Raw genomic sequence first — 16651 nt, forward strand, 5'->3', positions numbered from 1 at the left:
ATATAGTAAATAAAAAATGTAAGTTACAACTCAGTATATTTAATATAACTGCTTTGTAAGTAATAGTGCATAGCATACATACAAAGAAAACCTGGTACTTGAAAGTTAAGATGGCGTGGATTGAATATACAAAGTTACTACTGATTCCTCTGCTAAAATGTTAGTAAAGAATGTGTTAAGCTGGGCATCTGGATGGCTCAGTCAGTTAAGCATCCGACTCTTGATCTCGGCTCAGGTCATGTTCTCACACTTCATGAGATCAAGCCTATCAGACTCTGAGCTTGGGATTCTCTTTCTGCCTCTCGTCTGCTCATTCTCTCTCTCTCAAAATAAATAAACATTTTTTTTTTAAAGAATTTGTGGGGCACCTGGGTGGCTTAATCGGTTAAGCATCTGACTTCAGGTCATGATCTTGTGGTTTGTGGGTTCAAGCCCCGCATCCAGCTCTGTGCTGACAGCTCAGAGCCTGGAGCCTGCTTCAGATTCTGTGTCTCCCTCTCTCTGCCCCTCCCCCGCTCTTGCTCTGACTCTCTCTCTCTCTCTCTTTCTCTCAAAAATAAACATTAAAACAAAAACAATTTTTAATAAAAAATGAAGAATTTGTTAAAGCATAAACTCACAATGACAGAAGAATAGGAAACAAAAGGCTTTATTTATTTTTAATGTAAAAAAATGTTTTTAATGTTTATTTTTGAGAGAGAGAGCACACGAGCACACACACACATGAGCGGGGTAGGAGCAGAAGGAGAACATAGAGGATCCAAGTGGTCTCTGCGTGACAGCAGAGAGCCAGATGTGGGGCTCAAACTCGCAAACCGTGAGATCATGACCTGAGCGAAAGTCAGATGCTTCACCAGCTGGGTGCCCTGACAACTTAAAATGTAAAGCAGCAAACCCTTCTAGAGTGTTGCCAGTTCTGCTCAAGGTGTGGTTGGTCTCTGGTCTGGTGCTGGCAACAGTAACCAATCCATGAGAAGAGAAGGCTCTTGAGCCAGTATGTAAATCAACTGTCATGAAGGATTAAGATTAGATGATTTTTTTTCATAGCAAGATTTCTGAATAACAGAATCAGTGTGTTGGTTTAAATTCTAGTGTATACTCCTTTCTCCTAGAGGACCAGTAACTATTTGTTAATAGCTCACGGACTGGCACTGATCTTTGTTAATTGTGTTTACTTCTCCGATTCTCTCTTGAACCCACATTTTTGTCAGGCTTTTGCCTCTACTGCTCCACAGAAGCTACTGTAGGCAAGGTCACTAGAGACTTCCGTGATGCTCAGTCAGTACTCACCTCTCACCGTCCTGGATCTCAAGAGCATCTGAGTTCATCATACCCTCCTTGATATACTTGCTTTACTCAGCTTCCAGGTCACCACAATCTTTGGGTTTCTTGTCACCCTACTGGCAATTTCTGCTGTCTCCTTTGCTCTTTCCCTGTTTTCTACACCCAGTTTTAACATTTGCATACAGGAAAATTCACTGTTGCTATGAAGTTCTATGACTTTTGAAAAATGTATAGATAACATTGTCTGACCAATACCACCATAGTAATAGTTTGAAACTCTGTGCAGGTTGAGATGAGGTGGATGTGAGGGATTTTTGCTTTTTTGGCTTTTTTGTGTTTTTAAAAAAATTTTTTTTTAATTTTTTTTTTTAAACGTTTATTTATTTTTGAGACAGAGAGAGAGCATGAACAGGGGAGGGGCAGAGAGAGAGGGAGACACAGAATCCGAAATGGGCTCCAGGCTCTGAGCTGTCAGCACAGAGCCCGACGCGGGGCTCGAACTCACGGATCGCGAGATCATGACCTGAGCCGAAGTCGGACTCCCAACCCACTGAGCCACCCAGGCGCCCCTTTTTAAAAAAAATTTAAGTAAGCTCTATGCCCAAAGTGAGGCTTGAACTCAGGACCCCAGTCAAGAGTCACTTCCTCTACTGACTGAGCCAGTCAGGCGCCCCTACATGGAGCTGTTTTGCATGTGGGACAGATGTAAATCTTTGGGTGCCAGAGAGTGGGCTGTGGCAGACAAGATAATGGCCCCCCCTCCAAAGATGTTCACGTCTTGATTCCAAGAAACTAGAGGTTAATGTAATGGCAAAAGGGACTTTGCAGGTATAATTAAATTTCATGAATTAAGTATCATGAAAGATGGAGAGATTATCTTAAAGTGCTTGGGTTGGCCCAGTGTAACTTAATCACAAGGGTCCTTATAAGGGAAGAAAGAAAGCTGGAGAGGAAGAGTCACTGAAGATGTTGTAAGGGAAGTAGAACTCAGAGCTGCTACACTGCTGGCCCTGAAGATGGAGGAGGGACAGCAGCTGGCCTGTGGCCTCAAGAAGTTGGAAAAGGCAAAAAGGAAATACTCCATTTCTTTCCGAGAGCCTACAGAAGGAATGCAGCCCTCCCAACACTTTGGCTTTAGGACTATTGGCCTCTGAACTGGAAGATCATAAATTTGTGGTAAGCCACACACGTGTGATTAATCTGTTACAGCAACAACCGGAAACTATTACAAGAGAAATAGTTCTAACAGCCCTTTCCCCCCAAAAATCTACTTCTACATTCCCTTTATAATCAAACCCTCCCCTGACTATTAACCACTGGCAAGGATTGACCTGTTTTCTAGCTCTATAGTTTTGTTTTTTCCAGGTCATATAAATGCAATCATATGGTATGTAACCTGTTAGGTCTGTCTTCTTTCCCTCAGCGTAATACACTTGAGATCCATCCATGTTACAAATATCAATAGTTCACTCCTTTTTAGTGCTGAATTAAGTATCCCATGAACATACCATAGTTTGTCTATTTCTCAGTGCAGACATTTGGGTTGCCCCCGGTTTTGAGCTCCTATGAATAAATCTGTTATAAACATTTGCTTTAAAGCGTTTGTGTGAATTTCATTTAAGTGATGTTTTCATTTCATCTGGGTAAACACCTGAGTAGGATTGCTGAGTAATATGGTTTTATAAACCTTTACCTTTATAAGAAATTGCCAAACGATTTTCCCAAAAAACTACCATTTTGCATTTCTGCCAGCAACATAGACGTTCCAGTTTCTCTGCATACCAGTGCTTGACATTGTCACTTTTTAAAAATTTCAGCTATTCTAGTAAGTGGGCAGTAGTATCTTACTGTGTTATTTTCATTTCACCGATGGCTAGGATGTTGAGCATCTTTTCATGTGCTTATTTATCATGTTCGTGTTCTTCGGTAAAAAGTCTGTTCTGATCATTTATCCATTTTTTACTGGGGTGCTTGCTTTCTTAGTGTTGATTTTTATTTCTTTATTTTGAGAGAGAGAGCATGCACGGGGGGGTGGGACAGAGAGAGAGCATCCTAAGCAGGCTGCTCACTGTCAGCACAGATCTCAGTTGTCTCAGGGCTCGACCCAAACTTTCACAAACTGCACGATCATGACCTGAGAAGTTGGAAACTCAACCAACTGAGCCACCCAGGTGCCCTGCTTAGTGTTGATTTTCAAGAGTCCTTTCTATATTTGTATCTGCCTCTCGTGTGAGCCACTTAGGAATTGTCTGGGACTTGGAAGGGGTTTACATCGTCGTTGCATTTCTCAAAGCATTTGCTTTACTTCGCTGGGTTGTTCCCTCAGGCTCAGCTGTTGGGTGGGCCTGGAAATATTCTGAGACAGAATTCCCTTCTCCAGTTCTCTCCTCCTTCCCTCCCCACGTCCTGACTCTCTTTCCCAATGACCTGTGGCCAAACAGATGGAGTTTTCTTGCAAATTTAGCTTCCTGTGCAATTGTGCGATTCTGAACAAACGGGCCTGGACTGCGGACAAAGGAGCAAGAGAGAAAAAAACAGACAGATCCTCCTCCATCCCTTGCAACTGGGACCCCTTTTCCTGGTTCCCATTGCCTGGGAGTACAGATCCCCAATTGGGGTCAGGTCTGGTCTCTGGGAGAAAAAAAAAAAAAAGAAAAAGAAATCGTATCCCCAGGGGCCTTTTTTCTGGTCCTCTCCTAAGATGGATTGTTCTCTGAGTTTTTGCTGTCTTTGATTCATTATCTCACTCAGCACAAAGCTGGGAGATATAAAAAGGAAACTCTACAGGTTTCTTTTCAAGTTGTGCCTTCCCTCCCCAGTCTGTCTGTCATTATTTACCTTTTGGAGTCCTCAGATAATTGCTTTTCTATTTTGTTGAGGATTTTAGTTGAAATCAGGGGGAGAGATACGCTACAGCAGGCGTTCTGGTTGGCGTCCAATTTCTTTCCCTGGACATTCAAGGTTGGAGAGCTCAATCGTTCAGTCCCAGGCCCTCTTCTCATCAGTCTGCACACATTCCCTTTCTGATTTCACCCAATGTCATTGCCTGAATAATTCCCCAAATTTAAATTGCTGGTCTAGCTTTCTCCCGAACTCCAGAACTCCTAGACAGTTGCATGATTGTCACTTGGATGTCTAATAAACATTTTAAAATTAATATTTTTGAAGCTGAACTCCTGATCTTCCCTACCCCAAACCTGCTCACCTATCTTCCCCCATTTCAGTAAATGGCAAGACCAGATGGTCTTGCCTTTGTTCAGGGCAAAAAAATTCATGTCATCCTCAATGTTCGAGAGACCTGGAGAATCAGCAGTGTGAATGTGCATAAACAAGTTAGTGATAAATAGTATGTAGAACACTAAACTCAAAGGGAGGAAGACTAACGAGTGAAAAAGGAAAAGTGATCAGAGAAAAAAGTGACTAGAGCATTCACTGTCATAACTTAAATACTGAATGTTAACAAAAATGACAATAAAGTTAAATGGGAGATTTGGAGGAAAAAAATATTGCACATGTGTGGTTGGGCTGGAGCGGTGGAAGGTTGGTAGAACAATGCCTAAACCTGAAAAAACAAGTAGCAAAAGAGGAGTTAAGAAATATGGAGGGGCGCCCGGGTGGCTCAGTTGGTTAAGCGGCCGACTTCAGCTCAGGTCATGATCTCGCGGTCCGTGAGTTCGAGCCCCACGTCGGGCTCTGTGCTGACAGCTCAGAGTCTGGAGCCTGTTTCAGATTCTGTGTCTCCCTCTCTCTGACCCTCTCCCGTTCATGCTGTCTCGCCCTGTCTCAAAAATAAATAAACGTTAAAAAAATTTTTTTTAAGAAATATGGAGGTAAACACTGAAAGATATTCTGAAGAGCTGAAAGTAGTTATCTCTGAGAAGAGAGGAGTTGGGGAGGTTAGAGAATGTAGTTTCTTATAATTGTGTAGAACTTTTTGACGTTAAAGTATATGCATGTAGAACTTTTATAAAATAAAACTGGTGGTCGATGCACACCAAACTGTTAGATGATAACAGTGGTTGCTTTTGTGGACTTAGTCTTTAATTTTCTAAATTATATATTCCTATAAAACTTGAATTTTCTTAAGAATCACATATTCATTATATTGTTCTATTTTTAAAAGCATAAAGTATAGGGGTGCCTGGCCAGGTCAGTGGGTAAAGCATGTGACTCCTGATCTCAGGATTGTAATTTCAAGTCCCATATTGGGTATAGACATTATTAATAAATAATGAACTACTGGGACCTCATCAAAATAAAAAGCTTCTGCACAGTGAAGGAAACAATCAGCAAAACTAAAAGGCAACTGACAGAATGGGAGAAGATATTTGCAAACGACATATCAGATAAAGGGTTAGTATCCAAAATCTATGAAGAACCTATCAAACTCAACACCCAAAACACAAATAATCCAGTGAAGAAATGGGCAAAAGACACGAATAGACACTTCTCCAAAGAAATCCAGATGGCCAACTGACACATGAAAAAATGCTCAACATCACTCATCATCAGGGAAATACAAATGAAAGCCACAATGAGATATCACCTCACACCTGTCAGAATGGCTCACATTAACACCTCAGGCAACAACAGATGCTGGCGAGGATGTGGAGAAAGATCTCTTTTGCATTATTGGTGGGAATGCAAGCTGGTGAAGCCACTCTGGAAAACAGTATGGAGGTTCCTCAAAAAACTAAAAATAGAACTATCCTACAACCCAGAAATTGCACTACTAGGCATTTATCCAAGGGATACAGGTATGCTGTTTCAAAGGGGCACATGCACCCCAATGTTTATAGCAGCACTATCGACAATAGCCAAAGTATGGAAAGAGCCCAAATGTCCATCGATGGATGAATGGATAAAGATGTGGTACACACACACACACACACACACACACACACACACACACACACTGGAGTATTACTCAGCAATCAAAAAGAATGAAATCTGGCCATTTGCAACTACATGGATGGAACTAGAGGGTATTATGCTAAGTGAAATTAGTCACAGAAAGACAAATATATGATTTCACTCATATGAGGACTTTAAGAGACAAAACAGATGAACATAAGGGAAGGGACACAAAAATAATATAAAAACAGGGAGGGGGACAAAACAGAAGAGACTCATAAATATGGAAAACAAACAGGGTTACTGGAGGGGGTGTGGGGGAGGGATGGGCTAAATTGGTAAGGGGCATTAAGGAATCTACTCCTGAAATCATTGTTGCACTATATGCTAACTAATTTGGATGTAAATTTAAAAAAATAAAATTAAAAATTAAAATAAATAAAAGGTAATAAAGGAGAAAGTTTTAATAAAAGCATAAGGAATATTAGGGATCTTCAGAGGAACAGAAGATATATATACATATAGAAGGTATTATATATAGAGAGAAAATAGATATAGATATATAGAAGCCATATATATTATGAGGAACTAGCTTCTGATCATGGTGGCCAAGAAGTCTAGTGATTTGCCATTTATAAACAGAAACCTAAGAAAGCCAGTGGTGTGATTTAGCCTGAATCCTAGGTAGATGAGATGTGGCAGCTCAAGCACAGAAAAATAGGAGTGAAGTCCTCCTTCCTCCTCCTTTATTCTATTGAAGCCCTCAACAGACTGGGTGATGCCCACCCACAAAGGGAAGGGCAGTCTACTTGTATCCACTGATTCAAATGCTAATCTCATCTGGAAACACCCTCAAAGACACACCTGGAAATGTTTAAACTGGGTACCCCCTGTCCAGTCAAGTTGACATATAAAATTAACCTTAATATAAAGATATAAAAGAACATTGGAGACCATTTTTACAAACTTGATATAGGCATGACTTTCTAAACATGACTTGAAACCAGAACCCACAAAATTTTTAATATTTTTTGTAGTAATTTATACCAAGAAAACAAATTTCATGTATATGTAGATAAAAATGTAAATATATAGATTAAAAAGTAGAGCCTGTCAGATGGGAAATCCCTACACTTCTATAATGAATTTAGTAGATCCAAAATCTCATCCTATCCATCCTCTTTACCTTTTTTTTAAGTCAAGGAGTTAACCTCTCTAGGTCAAAGACCAAATATTCCTCTTGTGGTCTGTATTCCATTCTCTTTCCTTCTAAACTTTGAGGTAGTTGTTCTCACTTTTTAATCTCAGGACCCCTCTACCCTTGTAGGGGAGGGAAAATAATCTTCGTAGATAGTCCCCTTCTCAGCTAGTCCTATGAATTTTGTGACTTTCACCCAGCATTCTTTCTCTAAGTTTTATCTACTTTCAGTGCTTCAGTTTCTAAGCATTTACTGAGGACTCCTAAATTTAGATACCCAAAAATCTGAATGTAAGAGTGACATAGCCAATGAGATAGAAATCTGATCATATTGTTTCCTGCTTCAAACCTCTCCATGGCCTCCCATTGTTCTTAAATCCTTAAGTTACCTGCAAAGCTCCTTTCTTCCATTCTTGCTGTCCCTAATATATTGGCTTTATTACAAATTAGTTCACATAGGGGTGGCCTGGCTGGTTCAGTTGGAAGAGCATGTATTTGACTCTTGATCTCGGGGTTGTGAGTTTGAGCCCCATGTTGACTGTAGACACTCTTTAAATAAATAAATAAACTTTAAAAAAATAAAGTACATAAATATGGAATAATTGATTTAAAAAGTTAGTTCACAGCAGTTCTTTCTGCCCACAGGTCCTGTGTCCTGTCCCTGTGCTTGAATAAAACCACCTTTTTGCACCAGAAGCAAAAAGGGGGGGGGGGGGGGGAGGGGGCAGGGTGCCTTGGTGGCTCAGTCACTTCAGCATCCACCTCCAGATATGGACTCAGGTCATGATCTCAGTTGGTGAGATCCAGCCCCGCATTGAGCTCTGTGCTAATAGTGCAAAATCTGCTTGGGATTCTCTATCCCTCTCTCTGCCCCTCCCCTGCTTGCGCTCTCTCACTCTCAAAATAAACTTTAGAAAATATATTTAAAAAAATTAGTGCACATAAAAAGTCCTTAATATATACTGATTTATGCATGCCAAGAAATCAGTACAGGTATACACAAAATGTTAATGCTGTTAATAGGAAGGGTGTGTGGGTATGTGTGTGTGCCTGTATTGTTAAGGGAATAGGGGAAAGGGTCACACCAATAATCTCTATATGGCTATTTTTCTTTTTTTTATTAGAGCAACCATGTTGTATTAACAGGGAATTTATCAAAAACAGTTGTCAAAAAAAGTCCAATTGAAAACTAAAGGAAAGTGAAATGTAATCCTGAAGTTTGTCATAATTCATATAATGTAACTAGGCAACAGACAATAGAAGAGGCAAAGCATCTTTTGTTATACTAGTACAGTAAAAAAAAAAAAAAAATATGTAAAGCCAATAGAGAGCCCACCTAGTAACTGCTCAAAGGACATCCAATCTGCACTCAATTCTAAGGAAATGGATAGTTAATATTTGTAGTTCAAGAACAGCTAGCTTCTCAAAACTCAAGAAATGTGGAACTAGCCAAAATCAATATAAACCTATTTTAGATAAGATAGGAGAGATAAATGTGTTCATTCAACTGTAAATGCACCCATTCAAACTTCAGGTAGAGATGGCAGAGTGAGTCCATGCAGAAACCTTACTTTGGTGCACAAAGACAAAAGGAAATACCCTTGCTAATTTTTATTTATTTTTAAAATTTTATTTAAATTCAAGTGAACTAATGTACAGTATAGTATTGGTTTTAGGAGTAGAACCCAGTGATTCATCACTTATATACACCCAGGGATTCAACACCCAGTGCTCATCCCAACAAGTGCCCTCCTTAATACCCATCACCCATTTAGCCCATCGCCCTAGCAACCACCCTCCGGCAACCCTGTTTGTTCTCTGTATTTAAGAGTCTCTTATGTCCAGCTCTGTGCTGATAGCTCAGAGCCTGCAGCCTGCTTCAGATTCTATGTCTCCCTCTCTCTGCCCCTGCCCCACTCATAATCTCTCTCTCTCTCTCTCTGTCAAAAATAAACATTAAAAAAATTTTGTAAAGTCTCTTATGGTTTGCCTCCCTCTTCATTTTTATCTTCTTTCCTTTCCCCTGTTCATCTGTTGTTTCTTAAATTCCACATAGGAGTGAAATCATATTTATCTTTCTCTGCTTGACTTATTTTGCTTAGCACAATACACTTTAGTTCCATCCATGTTGTTGCAAATGGCCATATTTCATTCTTTTTGATCACCGTGTAGTATTCCATGGTCTATATTGATGGACATCTGGGATCTTTCCATAGTCTATTGTTGGTAACACTGATATAAACATTGGGGTGCATGTGTCCCTTCGAATCAGCATTTCTGTATCCTTTGAATAACTTCTTCACTGAATTATTTGTTTTTTGGGTGTTGAGTTTGATAAGTTCTTCATAGATTTTGGATACTAACATATCCAGTATCATTTGCCATTATCTTCTTCCATTCAGTCAGTTGCCTTTTAGTTTTGTTGTTTCTGTGCAGAAGCTTTCTATCTTGATAAGAGTATATAAACCGAATGTCCATATACTATCACTGAGATTCCAGAATTATCAGCATTTTGTCACACTTAGCTTCATTTATTGGTCTGTGTCCTCCCTGCCCCCCCCCACCTTTTTTTGGCTGGAGTTCTTTAGTAGAAATCATAAAAACAAAATTCCACCCTTATATATTTCACTAGTAATTTCTAAGAATAAGGACATTTCCTGAATCATAATTGTATCACATCTAACAAAATAAATAGGTCCCTGATGTCACCTAACACCCTACTATATTCACACTTCCATCACTGAGTTAGTATATTTTTCAGTTGTTCAACAAATCAGACTCCAAAAAAATGACCCACACATTGACTGTATCTATTTTCTTCAAAAACATAAAGATTTTTGGTGGAAGAGAAAAACAAAGGGAAATGACATCAATATGAAGATGGAAATAAGAGGCTAAGATATAAAATTCTATTCAAAATAGGGAAAGATATGAAAGTTAACTTTGGAGCATATGCACATAGCTATATGGTTTCACCTTCATGCAAAATAAGTACATTTTGCAAATTAGTTAAAGTACATCATAGAAAACGAACAGAACCTAGATCCTTCTGAAGTCAGTGCAGTGTCCAGGGTTAAACATGTACACTTGTTTTCTTTAACAGCCTAGTGCCTTCCACTTAGTATTTGCTTTGAAAATACTGTAACTCCTGGGACATAGGACTTGCTAAATGTTAGCTATCCTAGTAAGAAAATGCTGAATAAAAATAGATCTGCCATCACGCCCGAATAGTTTTTACTACTTGGTGATTCATCTTATATTCTCTGACGTGGTTTCTAAACTGCAATGTCTGTTACTAATAAGACTTTCCAATTTTCTACAATGCTGTGAGTCACCATGCTATAAAATACAATGCATAATAACAAAGAATTTAGGATGAAATGAAAACTATGTAGAGGGTTTCTAAAAAGGCAGATGTGGTGAGTGCTGCCAGTAGCTGGCCCCCTTGGGGTAAAGGAAAAAACAGTCTGCCACTCCCTCTGATGTCTGCCCCATCCCTTTCAATTGTGCCCTTTAGGAAAACTAAGGTTACAGTTTTGCTCTGCCTAGTACACAACTTGTACATGACAAGAATAGCACAATGTTTTAATGACACAACTTTGATAGAGCTGAGGCGAAGCTGACCAGTTCTGTTTTGGTCAATCCCTTGCTTGCACACTCCATCTGCACTTTCTGACCAACTTAATCCACCCTCACACCCAGAAAACCCCTTCAACATTCCTGGAGAGAGGCATTACTAGCACTGTTTTCTAGAGAATTGTGCAAACAAAGCTTTCTTCTTGGACAAAGAAAAAACTGGGAGATGACAGGGAGCGGGGGTGTGTGGAGGAGGGTTTCACTTTACTGGCATGTTAATTAATACAAGAGCCTACCCACCTTCCAATTCTTTTTTAATGTGTATTTATTTTCGAGAGACAGAGCACAAGCGGGAGAGGGGCAGAGAGCGAGAGGGAGACACAGTCTAAAACCGGCTCCAGGCTCCGAGCTGTCAGCACAGAGCCCAACACAGGGCTCAAACCCACGAACCATGAGATCATGTCCTGAGCTGAAGTCAGACGCTTAACCAACTGAGCTACCCGAGCGCCCCCACCTTCCATTCTTTAAAACAAAACAACTATTACGATGGTCCAGGGAGTTTTCATTCACAATCTGTTCCTGTACAGATTCTGAGAGGCTTTGAATCGGGTCCTACATAGAAATAAGGCCTAAGCGGTCTAGTAAAAGTGTCAGTGAAAGTATAGATGTGAGATTTCTCAGTTATGTTATAAAATGAGATCTCACCCAGCTCATAGTCCAAGAAAATGCCAATGCCTCTGGGTTTCACGTCTAACAGTAGCAGTGTTGGAACAGCTCCCACTGCATTATATCGATCCCCCTGCAGCTGAAGCCTCCAGCATCCCTGCCAGGCTGACAGAGATCTCCTGGCCTTTGTGGGAAGCGAGTCTCTGCAAATCCCAACAGCCCATTCAGACTTGTCTCCCACTTCAACCTCCCAGAAATGCCTGCCGGAATAAAAATATGGAAAACCCAGGACGACTGTGTTGGTTGTAAATCTTTTTGGAAAGTAAGGAACGTTTTGTTTTCTCTTTGCAAATCTCACATCTTTTTTATCCTCGGAGACAATCAAGTTAGGGTGTGCCGTCTCAGGGTCTAGGATCACGTCCACTCCAAATTTTTTAATAATTTTCTGCAAAGCAGAGTACTGGGGAGGAAAACTGCAACCTTCTCTTCTTAATTGGATCGAAAAGATTGATGGGCTAATCTCATCCTCAGACTTCTTGTAGAAATGTTTAATCTGTGATAGCAATTCTACCTCAGACAGCACACTGTTCTCTACTACTTTACTCAGCAGACCTTTGAGGGTGGAAATGTAGTTTGAAAATGCAGTTATGTTTGCACTCAGTTTCTGCTGAATGTCCTTCTCTTCATCAGCTAACCGAGAAAGAACTGCAGCTTGATCACGATCTAGAAATTGCTTCAGGCACTCAAATTCAGAGAGTAGTTCCAGCTTTTGGTTTTCCACCTTCTCTTTCAGCTCTAAGGGTTTTTTGCTTTGAATGCTTATTAATTTCTGAATATCAGCCACCTGCTTCTTCAGGGGCTCGATGTAACTGCCGAGCCTTTGCCTATGGTGAGAGGCGGCCTCCTCCACGGGCCTCACCCAGTGGCCCTGGTGGTCAGGGGGTCGCACGCACGCCGGACACAACACCTGTAGGTCCTCCTCACAGAAGAGGGTCAGGACCCGGTTGTGCCTCTCACACAGATGCCTCTCGTTCCGCCTCTTCCTCTTGCTCCTGCTGATGTGGAGGAGCTTGGCAATGTCAATCACCCTTCCCAGCTGGGTGTTGCTCCTCAAGTGCGTCTCTCGACATGAGTGACGGCAGACGGGGCAAGGGAACCTGTCGCTGAGATCAGCCCAGGATTGCTGGATGCAGCAGCGACAGAAGTTGTGCCCACATTCGGTGGTGACGGGGTCTCTCAGGTAGTCCAGACAGATGGGGCAGTTGGCTTCGGCCTGGAGTCCTGCCAGGGCTGATGACACTGCCATTGGGCTGTGAATGAGAGACTGGACTGAGGTGGGTTTTCTTCAGGAGCTTGGGCTCCAGTGAGAAGTGGATACACTGTAAAATCTCAGTCCTCACTTTGCTGGCCGCTGCTAAAGTCCTGTGAATCTTCAGGCCTTTAATTCCAGCTGCCAAGGAGAGCCCTTCCCACAGCCTGCAACCAGTCACAACTCAACTAGACAAGTCCTCTCCAGCCTTTGGAAACAGAGAAAAGAAAGCCGAGCGAAGCAGCTTTCTTAGCCAGGAGAACAATTGTTTCCTCGAATCATGAATTACTTGCAGATGAAGTATAACTTCCTTAAAAAAACAAACAAACAAAAACAACTCTGGGTTTGTTTCAGGTGGTCCTACCCATTACCAAATTCTAGTCAGATTACCCTCTTCTAACCCCAATCTTTTATTTCCATGCCTTTATTATGATGCTCTATCTATTCCTACCTACTTGGTACCACAATCCCTACATCTCATCTACCTCCCATTCACCCCAACGTGGGCTGTGGAAAGGGCATGGGCTCTGGAACAGATAGGTGTAGCACAGCCAAATTAAGACACCTATCCATGTAACTTGGAGGAATTCATTTTACATCTTGAAGGGGTTCAGCACATGCAACCCGAAAATAGGCCATTAGTAATGTGAATTATTTTGAGGAAGGCATTCGAGACCCAGCAGGAAAAGCCCTTTACCTCCATCTTAACTGCCTTAAAAAAGTAATTTCCCCCTTTGTGGAGAGGGCGGGATTTGCAATTATAAAGGAAATTTACATTATAAAGGGGGACTAGTGCAAAAAGAGCTATTACCGGAAAGAACTTTTTCACCTAAGAGACTTACCTGCAGAACATAAGAACCTTTGTTTACCAGACTTTTTTCTACTCACCTTTCTGGGAATTGCCTCCCTCAACCGCAAAGGTTCCAGACTTCTGGCTCTTTCCTGAGCTCTGGATGGCATGGAAGTCCCAATCATCTGGTCTGTCTGGGTCGTCGTTTGAGTCTCATATCTTTGTGAGATTCCTTTGCATAAATAGGTTATTAAAGTTTTTTCTTATTCTTCTATCTCAACTTAATTCTTAAACTAGCTATAGAACCTAAAAGGACAGAAGGGAAAATTTTTCCTCCCCTACAATCCCAAACTCTTAGAATTGAGTAAAGAATGATTATAATATCACTATAAACTTTTGTCTTATGAGAGTACAGAACTTAAGGAAACCTCCTCAATTCTGAAGCTTAAAACACAGTTTTTCTGATGGCTCAGAATTCACGTTTACCATATTTGGTTTGCTTTTCTCATCCTTGCTCCTCTAAGGTACAGGGGAGGAAATATAATTTTCCCTCTATCCTCCTAGGCTCTTGACTGAGCCTCCCCGGTTATAAAAAGATATATTAACAAGAAAAAATATAGTTTTATAATATGTATACCTCCATATACAATGGAGATACCCACGAAAAGTGGAGTAACTCCCCCAAAATGGCCCAAGCCACCATTTTAAATACCATCTCCAGCTAAAGACAAAAAATAGATGCAAGGGAGGAGAGCAGTTTGGGGAGATTATTTGGCAAAGCAGAGTAAACAAGAGTAAGGTTGTTATGCAGATTTGAGTCCCTGCCTTCTTCAAAGATAAGGGTTTCTAGAGATTTAGTCATCCCCCTCTTGCGATACAGAGTGCAAAGAAACCCTTACAAATGGATATTTCTTTTATGAATGTAAATTACCCTCACAAAAGGGCAACTTCTATTTTCAAACATTATCCAGCATTTGCCCTCTTTCAAAAATAATCAGCTTGAAATAATCCTTATGCAGAAGAGCTTATTTTGGGGTGGCAAATTCTGCTCCCCTTCAACAACTCAATGTGCTTCTGGACAGGCTGTTGCGTAGTGAGAGCCGGGAAATAACATCTAGACATACGAATTTATAAAAAGAAGAAAAAAAGGAAAAATATTTTTATTTACTAATTAAATCCTATCTCTGAACAAAGAGCACCTACAAAATAAGTAAAACAAATTTTAAAAACCTGAACTCCCAGTGCAGAAAAAGAAGCATAAAAACACGTTATGGAAAACACAGAAACTTATTAATAACTTAAGAATTACAAACTGAAAAAGAGCTTTTCCCCTTTAACTATGCTTATTGTATTGGTAAAATTGAAAAGAATAATACCCTGTTTTGGCTTTGGGAGGTAGAGTTTCCAACACTGTAGACTGGTGAAGTAGAAACCTTTTATTTTTAGAAACCAATGCTGAAATATCCATCAAAGATTTAAAAACTCTGCTTTGCCCTACTAATTCCACTGATACTAATTCCAAAAATCACATGTTAAAAACAAGAAAATGGGTCCAAAATGGGGTAAGCCCCATGTCACCAAGACTTAACTCTCCCAGAAATGGAGTCTTTCCATCAGGAGTCACCTGATCAGGCCTAGTTGATCTGCCTGATAGACCCTTGCTATCCTCTAAAGGAAACTCACCTTGCTTTTTTTGCCTGTATAATTTCCTTGTTCCTGCTCCCTTCTGCCTATAATTTTTTCATTTTGTACAGCACCTCAGAGTTCTTATCTGTTAGATTTGAGATCTTTAAAATTTACTCAGTTGAGTGGTTTTTTTTTTAACACACATATAATGTGAACAAATATCCAAATACATACAAAGATGTTCTCTTGAGCACTGATTTGAACTTCAAACAAGTGGAAACATTAGAAATCTCTACTGTCAGTATTGGCTGAATAAACTACATCACGTGCATGTCACATACATTCTTTTGAAGAGACTTACGTGCAGATTTTATTTTATTTTTTGAGGGGGGGCAAGCGATTGAGGGCCGGAGAATCTCAGGAGGTGCAGAGAGAAAGAGAGAGAGAGAGAGAGAAGCGAGGCTCACCAGAAGTGCGGCTCGAGCTCACCCGATATGGGACTTGAACTTCGAAACCGTGAGATCATGACCTGAGCGGAAGTCAGACGTTTAACGACTGAGCCACCCAGGCGCCCAGCAAGCAGATTTTAAAGAAAGGTGGTAGTACTAAATGTATTGATGTAGAAAGATGCAAACAATTCATTATAGACCGAAGGAAGCAGGAGACTTCCCACTTTCTCAACTAATCCCTCACTCCAGTTCCCGCATTCTCTTCCCCTGAGACCACTGGACTACTACTATATTTGGAATGTTATATTTTAGAAAAAGAATATAGTACATACATCAAGTATAATGTGAACATCCCCAAAAGAGTCTGGGGAAACACTTCCTAATTAAACACTGTAATATTTATGCAAAATTCATGTGTATTTAAAGCAAGTGAGATAATTAAAGCTATCCTTTATAGGATACAAAAAGCTTTGTGTCAGGTGAAGTTTTTTTACCAAATACATTTTGCACCAAATTTATCAAAAACTTGTTTTACAGTGGTTTGAGTTTCAGACTTGTGGACTCTCCAGGATGACCCGGGACCAGCGGCTACCAGGCCCCTGCCATTCCTGCCTCTGCTTACACAGGTACAGGATTTAGAAAGTGCCCAGGCTCCCCCAAATCCTTCACTGCGCTCCCAAGACCCCTCATGGTCGGGGCCTTTGTCTGGCACCCAGCCCCCAAGCTGGCTTCAGCCCCAATTCTTCCTTCACTTTCTCCAGGCTGACCTCCCTATGGCCAGAGGACATTGCAACACTGCTGACCTAAAGTCCAGCAGAGCTCTGGTCCATCGCTCAGTGTCCTTTCTTAGTTCCTCCTCTCCCTTCAGATCTCAAACATCCCCCCTGATCTCAATATCC

At 40.7% G+C, this 16651-nt stretch overlaps 1 protein-coding gene across 1 annotated transcript; it reads right to left on the reverse strand.

Annotated features, from left to right (window-relative positions):
- Positions 1-11381: 11381 nt before the first annotated feature.
- Positions 11382-12884, reverse strand: LOC109262449 (tripartite motif-containing protein 75-like). The gene has a single exon (XM_019441069.2). It carries the CDS (start codon positions 12882-12884, stop codon positions 11475-11477), a length of 1410 nt encoding a protein of 469 aa, XP_019296614.2. The 3' UTR covers positions 11382-11474.
- Positions 12885-16651: the final 3767 nt, after the last annotated feature.

This window comes from Panthera pardus, unplaced genomic scaffold (genome assembly GCF_024362965.1).
Source record: "Panthera pardus isolate Hobbes unplaced genomic scaffold, ASM2436296v1 HiC_scaffold_13, whole genome shotgun sequence".
Classification (NCBI taxonomy): Eukaryota; Metazoa; Chordata; class Mammalia; order Carnivora; family Felidae; genus Panthera; species Panthera pardus.